Below are 17,765 nucleotides of genomic sequence, written 5' to 3'. Positions count from 1 at the left end.
GAGGACTTCGTTGCCTCCTATTTCGTGCAATAGCAAGGAGGCCAGGAAGTATGGAGAATGCCATGTAGCCTTTAATGTCCTTCCTGAAGGATTTCTGGGCATCATGATTATTCTTTAATACTTCCAGACACTTTGTGGTGTTTTGTACAGAAGACTTTGCTTAAATTAATTAACCCTACCAAAGGGGTCTGGTGCAACTTTGACCTTGAAAGAAGACCATCTTGTCTATTTAATGGCCACCATCAGATTCTCTTTGCATTCTTGTTTCCACCCCCTAACTTGAGGGCCAATGATTATATTACTAATGATTTGTTTTAACATTAGGAAGGTGCTTTGCTGGGCTTAGAATGCCATGTTTGCATCTATTTAAGTATGCAGCTTCAGAGGTCAGTGGCAAGTTGCTGATATTATCACCTTTTCAACAAAAGAAATCAACAACAAATACTTTAAGGCCAATAAAGAGTTAGCATATCCTATCCCTGCAAAAGAAGAAAATTAAAACTGGATCAAAATTTCACTGTTTTCCATTCAATTATATTATTGCTCTTCCACAGAGAGGCTGACTAAGAATGAAAATAAAAGGCACCCCACTCAAACACAAGACGCAGCTCGATCAACTAATATCAGATGGAGTTCTCATTGCAAATGTATTTTGTTAAAAAAAGGAAAGGAAAGTTAGTGGAATTAAAACAGGGAGGATAACCTGGGACTAAGATCAAGGGGTACAAAGAGTTCTCTTAGTTATTTTGTAGCTTTAGAGGAAAAAAACACTGCATTTCTTCATTAGCCAACCCTTTTTCATCTTATATGTTTTTGCAATGAATTCTGTTCCTAGTCCAAATATGGATGATGTCATGGTCTTATTTTGGTTCATCTCTATAGGTCTGAGCCTGCCTTTTCCTTCAGCGATTGTAGTTGGAATCAATACCAGACGTTTCGTAATAATATTCAATCAAAATGCATTGACAATAAACCCTTGAGAACAGATATTGTTTCACCTGCAGTTTGTGGAAATTACTTTGTTGAGGAGGGAGAAGAATGTGACTGTGGCTCTCCTACAGTAAGTTTTTTTTTTTAATTAACAAGGTTAATTCAAAGAACTTTCTCAAAAATGGGAATCCTTGCAAAACCATCTAGCTTTCTAAGTGTTTGAGCCATCCGAGGGGTTTGTTTATGAATGGCACAGGTTTGTGTCCTTTTTGTACATGCATGTATGAAGTGGTTTCTTGGATTTGGTTAACCAGTTGTAGAGGAATGGAGAAATCGTACCTCACTACCATTTGAGGAAGACAGCGTATTTTTAAAAAATGATTGACTTACTACTACAAAAAAATCCTTCCCTCCTGAAAACCCCTATTTTGTTGATATGGCCATATTATCTCTCCCACTATTTTCTTGAGCTGCTTCCTTCCATAACTGATGATCTTCAATCTATGCTCTGGTCCCTTATAATGTTTTTTATGAGAACAGTAATTTAGTAAAATGTTCTCTTTATATTTTTAAATACACATGTAATGGTCTGTGATAATGTCCTTGAGAGACCAAAGGAGGAGGAAAAATCAACTCAGTGTTCAAATAAGAGGATACCTTAGTCTGCAGAAGCTTTGGGATTGCCAAGCATCTTAATTTCTTGATCCGGTAGAAATGTACTTTCATTGTTGAAAGATTCTGCTACTGTAACCTTACAAAGTAGTGTTAATACTCATGGTTGGTGCTTCCTCTCTGGACTACCTTAAAGTCTGACATCATGAGTAGAAAATCCCTCATGAATAAGAAAGGAATGTGGGTGTACATTGACCTCACAATTAGGAGGTGAGGATATTTTTATTTGTTTTATTCTTTTCATACAGAAGATATCAGGTAAGTCTGTTTCACGTAGATATGCTATCCTTCATTTGAAATAACAGTTTGTGCATTTGCTACCATGAACCCATCGGAGGGAACACATGGCAGAAATATCCTTTTCCTCGCCACTTTCCCTCTTCAAAATAGACCAATTAAAGAAGACCAGGCCGAAAAGCCTATGACATTATTTGATATGTTTTGATTTTCAGAATTGTCGAAATCCGTGCTGTGATGCTGCAACCTGTAAGCTGACACCAGGGGCAGAGTGTGGAGATGGAGAGTGTTGCGACCAATGCAGAGTAAGGCTTGTTTATTTTTAACACCAGGAGAGATTTTACCCTGCTCCATACTAGCCATATAGAAATGTAATATCTCTTGGCTGTTTACTATCATCAAACATTTCAACCCTATTCCTATCCCTTCTTCCAGTTTATTTGACCCTTATGAACATATCCGTAGGGAGGATAATTTAACAAAATTTCAGCCTTGTCTCAAAAAATGCACTCTTTCTTTCATTATGTATGTGTATGTGTATGTGTATGTGTATGTGTGTGTGTGTATATATATATATATATATATATATATATATATATATATATATATATATATATATATATATATATATATATATATATATATATATATATATATATATATATATATCAGAAATGTTTAATATTTTATCAGCAACACATTGTCTACGTTCATTTTTCCAATATTGAGCAAGTACAATTTTTACTGCAGTTAATACATGTAAAGTTAGATATATACACTCTTTCTCATAATTTTCTACAATTGTGCCTAACAAAAATAATTCTGGCTTAAAATCTATATGTTTTTTAGTCATTTTCTCTAACCATACATGTATTCTTGACCCGAATCTATTAGCTTTGGAATATGTCCACCAAAGATGGTAATAAGTGCCTGGTTTTTGTCTACATTTCCAACAGTTGCTAAATATGTTTTTAAACATCTTTGCTAACCTCACCGATGTTAAATGCCACCACTTTTGTTATTTTAGAATTTCTTTCCCAAATGCTTTGCCAGTTTTCTAGTTCTATGTAATGTCCAAAAATCTTTGCCCGTGTGATCGTTATTTCTTTAACTTGTTCCTCTTCCATCTTTATTCTTAATGTACATTTATAAAAGTTTCTTAATCAATTTTTCATCTGATGTCAGTAGCATCTTGTCAAATTCTGTCTATTCTTTACAAAATCCAGATGTTTTAACGTCTTTTTCATATCTCATTTGGATTTGCAGATATGGCGACCGTGGTAGGTCAAAACCCTGTTCTTCTAATTCTTGTCTATGTTTTAATTTCCCTTCATTATTCAAGATGTCTTTATAAGTTATAGTTTTCTCATAGTTAGCTAGGTTTGGGTGAATAAATGCTTCCATTGTTGAGAGCCATCCAGGTATTTTCATGTAAAATTTTGTTTTTACTTTTTCCCATTCTAAAAAAAATGCATTTCTTATATAATGATATTGAAAGTATCTGTGTATTTTATTCTTCCCATACTATAGGAAGGCATGCCACCCAAGTTGTAAGTCATGTCCCTCTAGGTATAGCAGTCTTTTATCTCTAAGCGTTATCCACTCTTTTAGCCATGTTAATACAGCTGCTTGATAGTATAAAATCCAGTCCGGTAGTCAAAATCCTCCATTTTCTTTCGTTTCTTGAAGCATTTTCAATCTAATTCTAGCTTTTTTTCTTTGCCAAACGAATTTCAGTATTAATTTATTTAGTTCATCAAAGAAGTTTTTCCCCAATCTTATAGGCATTGTTTGAAATAAAAAAAGTATTTTGGTAGAATACGGGAGAGAGCACGGGGGGAGGCTCAGCTAATGTTGTACTTTGACAATAAAGGTGTCAGGACCCACCCCAAACCACGTCTTAGGAAGACAAAAACTCTTGGAGTCAAATTTTTTAGTCCAAAAGGAATCTTTACTATGACATGCTTGGTTGTAGGAAATGAGACAGGGCTTAATGGTTCCACGATGTAAACCCTTATAAAGAGTTCCCGGTTTAACCCCCCTTAATCCCCATTTGGTCAGTCCCCCCATCCTTCCTCTCGTATCATCCATCTCGTGGGAAAAAGGAAGTTAGGACCCTTTTGTTTATTGCTGTCTACCGTGACAAAAGCCAGATGCTAGCCCCCCCTTTTGTTTCCCCAGTTCAAAAGGCTTCTCCTTTCCTTTGAAATGCCTATTGCCGGTTCAATACACATCTATCCTCTTCTCTTCGGGAGATGGCAGAATCCATGGGATATGTTTGAAACATTCCATTTATGAATATGATATAAATGGATTCTGACAAAAGGTTTATTTATTATTTATTTATCTGCATTGTTGCTATTCTCCCCAGCATTGTAGGTTTTTCCATTTTTTCCAAGTCTAGTTTTATTTGTTTTAGTAATTTTATGTAATTGTAACTGTCTTCTTTTATTGTTGCACATCTTGCTGTTAAATAAATCCCCTCTTTTGACATGTTAAATCACATCTGTGAAAATAATATATTTGTTCTTTGATTGAGTTTGCATGAAAATCCAGTTTAAATAAGGGTGGGCAATGTTTGAGATTGGTGCCCTTACTCAGCTTCCTGACTTTCTGGAAGGTTTTAAGAGGTCTTTGGTAATGCTGTGACATTTTTCTCTCTGAGCCTTTTAGGATGGAAATTGGTGCAGGAGACTTATGGAAGTAAAATTGCCTTTCCCCCCCCTTAAGTTATCTACCTGCTCTCTAAAGCTCTAAATTCAGGTGTTTTGCTAAACACATTGATTTCTGCTTAGATTGTAAGCCACCCTGAGTCTTCGGAGAAGGGCGGGATATAAATGGGATAAAAAAAAACATTCTGGAGTTGCTGCAGGACCATGAAAAGAGAGGTGCAAGTTCCTCATTCCTTCTTTCTATGTGGGATCCCAGTTGACTCTGTAATGAACTTTTTGAGCAGAGCGGCCCAAAACATTTTGTTATTTCCATATTTCCATCACAAGCCTACATTCACAGCAGGAGAAGGGAGTCACGTGTTTTTTACCATGTGACAGAAAATTCTACAAATGCTTCTCCCCGTGAAATAAAAATATATCATGAGAAGTTCAGCAATTCACTTTTTGCTACTTTTTCATGGAAGCCCAAATGATTTTCACTTTATGGTCAGCCAACATGTAGAACTTGTGTTTCAGGAATTGAACCTTTCATTGCAATCATTTCCCCATAGCAAATAAGACAGACTAGGACTTCTAGGCACCACACACAGTTGTAACAGGGCAGGGATGCCTTGCTTGGTGATCCTCAAGACAGATGAAGAGGAGGTTTTGAAATGTGTTTTGAATCATGGTTTGACTCTTTGATCTCTGCTGCTGAAGAGTGATAGCTGAGAATCTTTTTGATTCTCACCCACAGATTCGGACAGCAGGAACAGAATGCCGGCCAGCAAGGAGTGAGTGTGACATCCCTGAACACTGCACTGGCCAATCTGCTGAGTGTCCCACAGATGTCTTCCAAAGGAATGGACAACCATGCCAAAACAACAACGGTTATTGCTACAATGGGACATGCCCCATCATGACAAACCAATGTATTTCTCTCTTTAATTTAGGTAAGTCAACCTTAGGATTTCAGAATAGTGGTGTTATAAAAGATTAAGACAGTCATTGCCATTAATGAAAGATATTTTTACCCTTTGTATCCATAGTAAATCATCATGACATTTCTGTTCTGTAGCACAGTTGGAAGGAGCCTTGGAGGTCTTCTAGTCCAACTCCCTGCTCAAGCAGGAAGCCATATAACATTTCCAATCTCTTCTTTAAAAAAATCACCCGTGTTGGAGCACACACAACTTCTGAAGGTCTTGTCCAGGTGGAATAATTTTTCAAGATGAAGTTCTTTCTCTGAAGGTTTTAGAGCCCACCCCTCCAGATCTTTGGGTTTAAAGCTCCAGTCATCCCTAGAGAACTCGGCCAAAGGTCAAAGATGATGGCAGTTGCAGACCAGAAATCTGGAAAGATAGACTTTGGGGGAAGGATGCTTTTGTGGGTTGTGGATACATTCCCAAATTGGACAAAGATCTGAGAGAATCTCAATGAGAGATAATGTAAATTGATTATGGGACTGTGTGCTAAGAATATTCAAACCCCGAGATTGTAATTTTCTTTGCATTTGGCATAATAATTGAAGAGACAGATGTTGGGGATGTGATTCTTGTCACTGATCACTCCTGACTTTCAGACGATTCACAAAATTTTCAGAATGGTTTTATGTTGAAAAAGGAAACTGAAAATAAGTTCCCTTTTCCATATAAAGTAGATAGTTTTCAGCGAAGAGGGGGATTTACCTTGGCCATAGATCAGTGGAGCAGTGAGGATTTGCATGTAGAAAGGCCAAACACAGGTTTCCGGTCACTAATCAAGAGAGTCAGAATTAACAGAATGACTCAGTTGGAAGGAGCATTGCACATCTTCTAGCTGAACCCCCTCCTCAAGGAGGAAACTGTATATCATTTCCAATCTCTTCTTTAAAACTTCCAGTGTTGGAGCACCCCAACTTCCAAAGGCAAGCCATTCCATTGATTAATTGTTCCAATACGAAATTTCTCCTTGTTTTTAGGTTGGTTCTCTCCTTGATTAGTTTCCATCCATTGGTCTTGTTCTCCTTTCAGGTGTTTGGCAAATAACTTGACCCCTTATCTTTGTGGCGGTCCCTCAAATATTGGAACTCTGCTATCATATCACCTCAAGTCTTTCTTTTTTATTAAATTAGACATTTCCGATTTTTGCCACTATTCTTCATAGGTTTTAGCCTCCAATCCCCTCTGTGCTCTTTCTAGAATCTCAACAACTTTTTTTATATAGTGGCGAACAAAACTGGATGCAATATTCCAACTGTGATCTTACCAAAGCATTATAAAGTGGTACTAACACTTAACATGATCTTGATTTTATCCCTCTATTAATATAGCCTAGGACTGTATTGGATTTTTGGCAGTTGCAGCACACTGATGGTGCATATTTAAGTGGTTGTCCAGTAGGATTCCAAGATCCCTCTTACAGTTACAGTGCTGAGCCAGGAATCACCTATTCTGTACCTGTGATTTGGTATTTCTTGCCTAAATTTAGAACTTTTTTTTTACTTTTTTCACCATTGAATTCATTTTGTTAGATAGGACTGAGTGTTGAAGTCTCTTCTGGATCCTAAGCCTATCTTCTGGAGGGATGGCTATTCCCGCCACCTTGGTGTTGTCTGTAAATTTGATGAGTTGCCCTTCTATCCCCTTGTCTACATTTTTTATGAAGGGTCAGATGGCATGTGATGGTGATTGGGAATCCAAATTTAAATCAGAATATTGTTTCACTTGCATGATCAACCCATCTATTAGATTAATAAATAAATGGAGACTTGCTGGATTATTTCCATTGCTTTGAAAATGGAAACTCTCAGTTTAAACAAAGAAATTTTTATTTTGGTCACTTAAATAGCATGAAATGATTTAACATTCCAAATAATGGAAATAGCTCACTCTTTTGCAAGTAATCCAGCTATATTCAGAAAGGCTTATGCCAAGGAATTGAAAAGGTCTCAAACCAAGAATGACACAGGATGGTTTTTCCATGCTGAGTTCTTTCTTCTTTCACTCCTGTAGACAAAATCTTTCTGGACTAAGGACTCTACTATCTGCTCCTACAATACACTCTGTGAATAATTAGGGAGTAGCTGTCTTCACCCTCTTTCTCTCACATGTAACATTGGGGCTGAATTGCCTCTTGTTCATCTGGACTGCACCCCCTCCCACCCGGGGATCTCCCTCCTCACTGCATTCCAGCACAGGAATGTATCTACAATAGTGTTAAACTTGGGAAATGGAGAATCAGCACACAGAGGAATGAAGCTGCGCTCAGATTCCCCTCCAGCCATTGATTTACTGTGGGGTCTTCTGCAACTTGCATAAAGTGGCTTCAGCTTTTGTGTCTATAAAATGAAATGAGCAAGTTTAGTGTAGCACTGTATCAGATAGAGGATGATTCAAGCATACTGAGGATTAGATAAATAATGGATTACAAAATAATAGATTTTTGTTGTTGTTAGTTGCGAAGTCGTGTCCGACCCATCGCGACCCTATGGACAACGTTCCTCCAGGCCTTCCTGTCATCCACCATCCTCCGGAGTCCATTCAAGCTCACACCCACTGCTTCAGTGACTCCATCCAGCCACCTCATTCTCTGTCGTCCCCTTCTTCTATTGCCCTCAATCTTTCCCAGCATTAGGCTCTTCTCCAGTGAGTCCTTCCTTCTCATTAGATGGCCAAAGTATTTGAGTTTTAGCTTCAGGATCTGGCCTTCTAAAGAGCAGTCAGGGTTGATCTCCTCTAGGACTGACCGGTTTGATTGCCTTGCAGTCCAAGGGACTCGCAGGAGTCTTCTCCAGCACCAGAGTTCAAAGGCTTCAATTCTTTGGCGTTCAGCCTTTCTTATGGTCCAGCTTTCACTGCCATACATTGCAACTGGGAAGACCATAGCCTTGACTATACGCACTTTTGTTGACAGGGTGATGTCTCTGCTTTTTAGTGTGCTGTCTAGATTTGCCATGGCTTTCCTCCCCAGGAGCAAGCGTCTTTTAATTTCTTGGCTACAGTCCCCATCTGCAGTGATCTTGGAGCCCAGGAAAATAAAATCTGTCACTACCTCCATTTCTTCCCCATCTATTTGCCAGGAATTGAGAGGGCCAGATGCCATGATCTTGGTTTTCTTAATGTTTAGTTTCAACCCAAGTTTTGCACTCTCCTTCTTCACTCGCAACAAGAGGCTCTTTAGTTCCTCTTCACTTTCTGCCATTAGAGTGGTGTCATCTGCATATCTTAGGTTGTTGATGTTTCTTCCGGCAATCTTAATTCCAACTTTTGATTCATCTAGCCCTGCCTTTCTCATGATGTGCTCTGCATATAAATTAAATAGGCAAGGCGACAGTATACAGCCTTGCCGGACTCCTTTCCCAATTTTGAACCAATCAGTGGTTCCGTGTCCAGTTCTCACTGTTGCTTCTTGGCCCGCATATAGGTTTCTCAAAAGACAAATAAGATGGTCTGGTATGCCCATCTCTTTAAGGACTTGCCACAGTTTGTTATGATCCACACAATCAAAGGCTTTAGCATAGTCAATGAAGCAGAAGTAGATGTTTTTCTGGAACTCTCTAGCTTTCTCCATGATCCAGCGTATGTTAGCAATTTGATCTCTAGTTCCTCTGCCTCTTCGAAATCCTGCCTGTACTTCTGGTAGTTCTCGATCCACATACTGCTGGAGTCTAGCTTGTAGAATTTTAAGCATAACTTTACTAGCATGAGAAATGAGTGCAATGGTGCGATAGTTTGAACATTCTTTGGCACTGCCTTTCTTTGGAATTGGAATGTAAACTGATCTTTTCCAATCCTGTGGCCACTGTTGAGTTTTCCAAATTTGCTGGCAAATTGAGTGTAGCACTTTTACTGCATCGTCTTTTAAGATTTTGAATAGCTCAGCTGGAATACTGTCACCTCCACTAGCTTTGTTGTTGCTCAGCTTTTCTAAGGCCCACTTCACTTCACATTCTAAGATGTCTGGCTCGAGGTCAGTGACCACCTCATTGTGATTGTCAGGGATGTTAAGCTCATTCCTGTATAGTTCTTCTGTGTAATTTTGCCACCTCTTCTTAATCTCTTCTGCCTCTGTTAGGTCCCTGCCATTTTGGTCCTTTATCATGCCCATTTTTGCATGAAACGTTCCTTTCATCTCTCCAATTTTCTTGAAAAGATCTCTGGTCCTCCCTATTCTATTGTTTTCTTCTATTTCTTTGCATTGTTCATTTAAGAAGGCATTCTTATCTCTTCTAGCTATTCTTTGGAATTCTGCATTTAATTGGGCATATCTTTCTTTTTCTCCCTTGCCTTTCGCTTCCCTCCTTTCCTCAGCTATTTGCAAAGCTTCCTCAGACAGCCATTTTGCTTTCTTGCATTTCTTTTTCTTTGGGATGGTTTTGGTTGCTACCTGTTGTACAATGTTGCGAACCTCTGTCCATAGTTCTTCAGGCACTCTGTCTATCAGATCTAATTCCTTAAATCTATTTGTCACCTCTACTGTATATTGAACAGGGATATGATTTAATTCATACCTGACTGGCCTAGCACTTTTCCCTACTTTCTTTAATTTAAGCCTAAACTTTGCAACAAGAAGCTCATGGTCTGAGCCACAGTCAGCTCCTGGTCTTGTTTTTACTGACTGTATAGAGCTTCTCCATCTTTGGCTGCAGAGCATATAGTCAATCTGATTTCTGTGTTGACCGTCTGGTGATGTCCATGTGTAAAGCCGTCTCTTGGGTTGTTGGAAAAGAGTGTTTGCTATGACCATCGTATTCTCTTGACAAAATTCTATCAGCCTGTGCCCTGCTTCATTTTGTACTCCAAGGCCAAACTTGCCTGTTATTCCAGTTATCTTTTGGCTTCCTACTTTAGCATTCCAATCCCCCATGACGATAAGAACATCATTTTTGGGTGTTAGTTCTATAAGGTGCTGTAGGGCTTCATAGAACCGGTCAATTTCATCCTCTTCAGCACCGGTGGTTGGGGCATAGACTTGGACTACTGTGATATTGAATGGTTTGCCTTGGATTCGAACTGAGATCATTCTGTCATTTTGAGGATTGTATCCCAGTATTGCTGTTCCTATTTTTTTATTGACTATGAAGGCTACTCCATTTCTTCTGAGGGATTCTTGCCCGCAGTAGTATACCTGATGGTCATCTGAATTAAATTCACCCATTCCTGTCCATTTTAGTTCGCTGATACCTAAGATGTCGATGTTTAGTCTTGCCATCTCTTGTTTGACCACGTCCAGCTTTCCTTGATTCATGGATCTTACATTCCAGGTTCCTATGGAGAAAAAATCTTTACAGCATCGGACTTTCCTTTCACCACCAGACATATCCACAGCTGAGCGTCCTTTCGGCTTTGGCCCAGTCGCTTCATTCTTTCTGGCGCTACTATTACTAGCCCTCTGCTCTTCCCCAGTAGCATATTGGACGCCTTCCGACCTGAGGGGCTCATCTTCCAGCGTCATATCGTTTTGCCTTTTGGTACTGTCCATAGGGTTTTCATGGCAAAGATACTGGAGTGGTTTGCCATTTCCTTCTCCAGTGTATCACGTTTTGTCAGAACTCTCTGCTATGACCTTTCCGTCTTGGGTGGCCCTGCACGGCATAGCTCATAGCTTCATTGAATTACGCAAGCCCCTTCGCCACGACAAGGCAGTAATCCATGAAGGGGAATAATAGATTACAAATAAGCAAATATTAACTAGCAAATAATAAGCAAATAATCTCTCCTCTGAGATCTCTTAAGCCAATCTTTATATTGCTGGCATGTTACACATTCAGGTATTTGTCTTCACTCTCTCTTGCAGGTGTAACTGTGGCTCCAGATGTATGTTTTGACTATAACCTGCAAGGCACAGAAGATTACCACTGCAGAAGGGAAAACGGTAGATACATTAAATGCGAACCACAGTAAGCAATCTAAATTATTTCCTGCTATGATGATGATATAATATAAGGATAACATAAGAAATATATTTATGTCCACATCTGTTGGAACTTGATTCTATCACCTTGCTAAAACAACAGAAATGTGAGTCAATATCTGAATGGCTAATTTTCCTTAGTTTTCCATCTTCGGTTACAAGATGGAACAAAAGCTGGGTGCAAAAGGAGTGCCATAAGGATAGAAGTGCCTTTTAAAAGATTGTGTCAGAAAGGAGATATAGTCCTTGACTTACAACTATTTGTTTAATGACTTCAAAGAAGTGACGCACAACTAGTCCTTGCACTTACTTAATGTTGCAGCATTCCTATAGTCGTGTGACCAAAATTTGGGTGCTTGGCGACCAACATATATTTATGAGGGCTGCAGTGTCCCAAGATCACATGATCATCATTTCTGACCTTCCCAGCTAGATTCTAGTAAATCAAAGTCAATGGGGGAAGTCAAATTTGCTTAACAACCATGTGATTCATTTAACATCCATGGCAAAAAGGTCATAAAATTGGGAGTAGCTCACTTACCAACAGCCTTGTTTAGAAATGGAAATTCTTCACCAATTTGTGGTCATAAGTCAAGGACTATGCTATAATCAGCCTTTCTCTTTGGGAGGACATCACCCAGCTTGTTTACCCTGCATATTACTGAATAAACCCTGGTTGGCTGAGATTATGAATTGCATTTAGTGATAAATCATGATTTAGAAAGCACAATGGCTAAATTTGTACCACATATTGAACCCAAAATAAACAATAAGGCACATTTTCTTTTAGTCATCTGTGTAAATCCAAACTCTGCCTTTAGCTCTTACACAAACACACAGACCCCTGTGCCATTGTTTCCTGTTATTACTCTTTACTCTCATATTTTTATTAAATTGAAATCGAATGTTAGCAATTTTTCAGGACAATTTCACTCTCCAACATTTAGTGAGGTTGATCTGTAGATTTCAACTCCCATCATCCCGTCATCCACTGATCAGAGATTATGAGAATTTTAAGCCAGAGATATGGAAAAACCAAGCCTCCTAAGATCTACTTTAGGAGTTTTCCAGGTGGATAACAGGTGCATTCCTTGCTCTTAAGATAAGAATCCTGACTCAATCGACTTCCGGTGGCTGCACGGCGACGGAGACAGCCTTCCCGGGCTGCCCGCGGCTCAGCTGAGTGATTTTCGCCCGAAACAGCGCCGATCAGCTGTTCGGGCGAATTTTAAGCCCCCTCCTCGGGAGAAGAGGAGGGGGTGAGGCCCCAGGTAGGGGTTGAGTTCTCCGGGGCCGCCTGAGCTTGCAGCTTGGGCGGCCGAAGGATTGAACTCCCCCGTAGCCTGGGTCGCTCCCAGCTGGCCAGCGCCTCTGCTCCTGACTTTATGGAGCAGAGCCAGGCGTCTGCGACCACCCCTGCCTGAAGGAAGGACTATGGAATAAAAAGAGCAGGCAGAGCGGTACAAGAGGAAAAGGTGAAGAGGATTATTTTATTCTACTCTCGAGCTTGATGGACTTTTTAAACTCTAAGTGAAAGTGCGTCACAATTGAAAGTAAAAGATGGCGGCTAAACCTCCCCCTAAAACTCTTCGGAGTGCTGGAACTTCCCCGGTGCAACAATCATCATTGCAGGCATTGCATCCTCCTGATGTAGTGACATCGAAGGACTTACAAGATGCTCTTGAAAAACATACCCAGGTAATCTTGGAATCAATTTTGGAATCAATGGGTGATAAATTTGCACAGATGGAGGAGAAATTGAAGAAGTTGGAGGAGAGAATGGAGGAGAGGATGGAACAGAAGTACAGGGTGATGAAGGTAGACATTTTGTCTTCAGTGTATAAAGTGGCTGAATGTGTGGAAGATTTGGATGAAAAAGTCAAAGATTCGACTCAAAAGAATGCCATATTAGAAGCAAAAGTATTGGAGAATGAAGATTTAAGAGACAAAATGGATAGAGAATTGAGTCTTGCTCAATATTTCCAGATGCAGTTTGCCATTAGAATCAGAGGTTTAAAGGAGAATATTAAGGAAGATTTAAAGCAGCTGGTTTCTGAGGCTCTCGAAGTGGTATTGAATCAGCCAGCATCTGAAATAAAAGGAGGCATGGATAAAGTGTATCGTGTGAACTCATGGATTGCTAGACAGAGAAAGTTGCCTAGAGATGTGGTGGTTTATTTTGCAAAAAGGGAAATTAGAGATGAAGTTATACAAGCTGCCTATGATACTAAAGTCGTGATTGCTGATCAAGAAGTTCTGGTTCTAAAAGAAATTCCTCCAAAGATTTTAAGGAGAAGGAAGGATTTTACATTTCTTGTGCAAGAGCTCAAGCAACGAGATATAAGGTTCAGATGGGAGATTCCAGCTGGGTTGATGGTGATGCATGAAGGTAAAAGGTACCGTCTGGTTACTGTGATGCAAGCGCGTGATTTTTACAATAATGTTTTAAAAGCAACCCCATTAACACTTCTGGAAGCTGCAAAGGGATCTGGAGAAGGAGAATATCAAGAGGCTGAAGATGGACAGACAGAGGAGAGTGGTGCTGGAGGAGATCAAGTTATAACACTTTTGGATGATCCCAGAGAACAGAGGGTGACGCGTGCTGCTTTAAAACGATCAAAAAAGATAAAAGAACAAGATCAGCAGAAGTCTATGGAACTTTCACAACGTACTTACAGTCAAGTAGTGGGAGGTGGGAAAAGATTTGGGTGAGGAATGTAAAATTTATACAAGTTTGAAATCTAAGAGAGAATTTTTACAAAATGTTTTATAGATGGTATTTAGATTTTAAAAAGCTAAGCATGTATCTGAATTATTAGCCTAAATGTCGGAGGTGCGGTGATAAAGACGTAATATATTTTCATATTTTCATATATGGTAGACTTGTAAAAAGGTTAAGGCTTTTTGGATAAAAGTCTGATGGAATATACTAAGTTGATGTTGAATTTAATTACGGCAGTAAGACTTTTGATAGGATAGTACCGGAAAGAGGAACTGCCGACCATAGAAGAGTGGATTTTAAAGGTTTCCGACCTGGTCGAAATGGTGAAGATTTCGGCCTATTTGAAAGATTACTCGCAGGAACGCTATATTATGGAAGGGAGAAAATGGCTTGAGTTTATTCAGAATAAGTATAGGGTTAAGAAGTTTTATATTTGAATAAGTCTTCTTTCTTTGTTTTTTTTTCTATATTAGTTTTTTTATATATATTTATATATATTTAATATTACTAAGGTTTGTTTTATCCTATATAAGCTAGAGAGTGATAGATTTTAGAGTTTATGGTTGTTAGTATATGGTTGTTTATGATTGTTTTTTTTATATATACCTTGTATTTAGCTCTGGGAAGTCGGGGGGGAGGGGGGGAGGGGGGAGAGGAAGGGGGGAGGGAGAAGGGGGGGGAGGGGGGATTTTTTAAGGGAAAAGAATCCTGACTCAATCATCTTCACCCTCAAAAAACAGGGAAATCACAGTGAGCCAGTTGGAGATACAGGAACTGTGTTCTCTATTTTGCCCCAAACCTTGAAACACCTTGTGAGATTTTTCAGTTATGTGTTAGAGGCAACTAGTTCCTACTGAGGCTGAGCAAACGTCTGGTTCTCCATCACTAATTAAACACACAAACACACAAACACACATACAACACACTTCAAGATTGTTGGCAGAGTCACTCATGCCCTGTTCTCAGCTGGATTATTGCATAGTGATAACCCTTGAAGAGCTTTTGGAGGCCACAACTGGTACAGAAGGCAATGACGCTGAGAGTCCGGGAGGCCTTGGTGTGGCACATGTGACACCATTGTTACACAAGCTGCACAGGTTGCCAGTGTGCTCTTGGCAAATTCAAGGAGTTGGTCATGACCTTTAAAGTCCCTTTATTCCATGGGTCCAGGGTATCAGTGGAGCTGCCTCACCTTGTTGGGACTAACCTGCCCCAGTGTTTCCATGGAAAGGGCCTGTTTTGGATTCTGTCAACCAAAGACCTTTGGCTGGTGAGGTGCAGGAGAAAAGCCTTTTCTGCTGTGGCCCCCCCTTGGCAATATTTTCTTGTCAGAGGTGAGGTCTACCCCAGAATTCTGGCCTCCCGGAACAGCCTATAAACCTGGCTCTACTTGGGTCCCCAGCATGGGCCTGCTAGGTAGGGGTGGGCTGACTGGGTAGAGAAGGTATTCTTACCCCCAGACTGCCCTTCACCTTGCTTTTTAATTTTTAACTTTTATTCTAATTGTTTTTAGCAATTTGTAAGTTTTTATTGTATTGTAAGTCACCCAGGATATGGTGACATGGGAAACGAACAAGGAAACAAAATGCTTTCAAATAAGCAAAGGAACCAGCCTCTCATTACTCCATTCTTGTTAATTAGCATGAATTCACTATTTCCTTTTCAGGGATAAAAAGTGTGGCAGGTTATTCTGCGTAGAGCCCCCAACTGGAAATACAATTTCTTGCAAATCCACCGGTTTAAAAAGTGATCCAGATTATGGAATGGTTGATCTTGGAACAAAATGTGCAGATGGAAAGGTTAGTAAAAGTTTACCGCTAATCTGTGTGGTCTAAAGTCTGATTCCAAGGGGTGATCACTAAAAATTTCACAATGGATCTTGCTGAAAGCTCGTTTAGATTTTCCACACTACAGTGAATCTAAGAAGAAGAAAAAGTATTCATCTAGCCTTCATTTGGTTTTCTTATTTTGTTTTTCCTTCAAACTACAACCCCAACAAATGAGGTGAATGTCCGGGGCTGTTTCTTTCTTGCAAGAAGAAAACGCCTGGCCTTCTCAGAGCCTTGTGCTTCTTTCTCACAGTATCTTTGGATAGACTGTCAAGAGACAGTCCTTTCTCTGAACTTGTAGGCATCTCCATAGGGAAGAGAGAAATGAGAAAATCAGGGCAGAGCTGGTTGTGACTTAATAATGAAGCCACTTAGAAATTCTGAAGAAAACCCAAAGCTTATCTTAAAGGATGAGGAATCACTTCCCCTTGGTTTTTATAACCTGACAGAAGTTGGGGTTAGTTCTAAGGAACGACAGAGTTTAGTTTTGTAGGAAAGTGCAGTCTTATTCCACTGATAATCTCTTGCTTTGGCTTTCAGGTCTGCAACAGTAACAGGCAGTGTGTTGATGTGAATACAGCCTACTAATCAACCACTGGCTTCTCTCAGATTTGATTTTGGAGATCCTTCTTCCAGAAGGTTTTACTTCCCTCAAGTCCAAAGAGACCAATCTGCCTGCATCCTACTAGTAAATCATTTTTACCTTCCAGATGGCATCTAAATTCTACAAGATTCCTTCTCCATATTTAATCTCTTTACCTTTTGCTGTAATCAAACCTTTTTCCCACCACAAAGCTCCATGGGAATCAACAACACCAAGGGCTTATTTGCTGTCAAGAAAAATGGCCATTTTACCATTTGCCAATTGCAAAGCCCATTTAATGCATCAAGTTCTGCCTTTGGAGCTGGTGTATTCGAAATCAATGCTTCCTCTTCCAAAATTCCACATTGGCTTTCCAAGATGTAGCTGCTTCCATCAATAAACTATTCTCATTCTGAATTTTGTAAAGGCTCGTCTTTCAAATCTGGTTTGCTGGAGTAAACCACATCAAGAACTTGCATACAATCCTGAGGTAAACCATCAGGTGAATTACCGTATATACTTGAGTATAAGCCGACTCGAGTATAAGCCGAGACCCCTAATTTTACCCCCAAAAACTGGAAAAAGTTATTGACTCGAGTATAAGCCGAGTATAAGTATAAGCTTGGCCCCTTCTTAGCAACATATCTATATTCTGTGCCACGAGGAGCTGCTCGTTGACTCCACCCGCGGCTGTTTCTTGCCGCCTCCCAGCTGATGGAGCTGCGCGACCACCGGCAGCCGTCTCCAGCCTTCTCCCAGCCATCCCTGCCGGCACGTGTGCTCTGTGGCCGTTCATGGCCGCCCCCGTTCGCCCCCCCGACCGTGGGTGCGGCCGCGGGTCCGGCATTCACCTGCCGACCAGCTGATGTGCGCGGGCGTGGCCGGGCTGTCCCCGGAGCCGGGCGGGTTCCACCGGCGTTCGGCATTCGCCCGCCGACCAGCTGATGGGCGCGGGCGTGGCCGGGCTGTCCCCAGAGCCGGGCGGGTTCCACTGGCTGGGCTCCCCACGGCTGCCTCAGCAGTTGGCGTGGCCGCGGGTCCGGCGTTTGCCCGCGAAACAGCTGATGGGCGCGGGCGTGGCCGGGCTGTCTCCGGAGCCGGGCGGTTTCCACCGGCTGGGCTCCCCACGGCTGCCTCAGCAGTTGGCGCGGCCGCGGGTCCGGCGTTCGCCCGCCGAACAGCTGATGGGCGCGGGCGTGGCCGGGCTGTCCCCGGAGCCGGGCGGGTTCCACCGGCTTTCGGCGTTC

General features: G+C 40.8%; 1 protein-coding gene across 3 annotated transcripts in view; it reads left to right on the top strand.

Moving 5' to 3' along the window:
* LOC308671398 (zinc metalloproteinase-disintegrin-like protein H4 subunit A) overlaps nt 1–16,935 on the top strand; it is a gene marked incomplete at its 5' end in the record, with an annotated part of 130,741 nt that extends 113,806 nt beyond the window's left edge. For all 3 annotated transcript variants that reach the window (XM_081333551.1, XM_081333553.1, XM_081333552.1), the window contains 6 exons: nt 883–1,060; nt 2,055–2,144; nt 5,248–5,443; nt 11,268–11,370; nt 15,773–15,905; nt 16,476–16,935. In XM_081333551.1, coding sequence (XP_081189677.1) covers nt 883–1,060; nt 2,055–2,144; nt 5,248–5,443; nt 11,268–11,370; nt 15,773–15,905; nt 16,476–16,523 — 748 coding nt within the window. In that variant the 3' untranslated portion in view covers nt 16,524–16,935. The remainder of the gene's footprint in view (nt 1–882; nt 1,061–2,054; nt 2,145–5,247; nt 5,444–11,267; nt 11,371–15,772; nt 15,906–16,475) is intronic.
* Between the last annotated feature and the right edge of the window lie 830 nt (nt 16,936–17,765).

The sequence above is a fragment of the Vipera berus genome (assembly GCF_964194415.1).
Source record: "Vipera berus genome assembly, chromosome: 8".
NCBI classification, from domain to species: domain Eukaryota; kingdom Metazoa; phylum Chordata; class Lepidosauria; order Squamata; family Viperidae; genus Vipera; species Vipera berus.
This window is presented reverse-complemented; position numbering and strand designations above follow the sequence as displayed.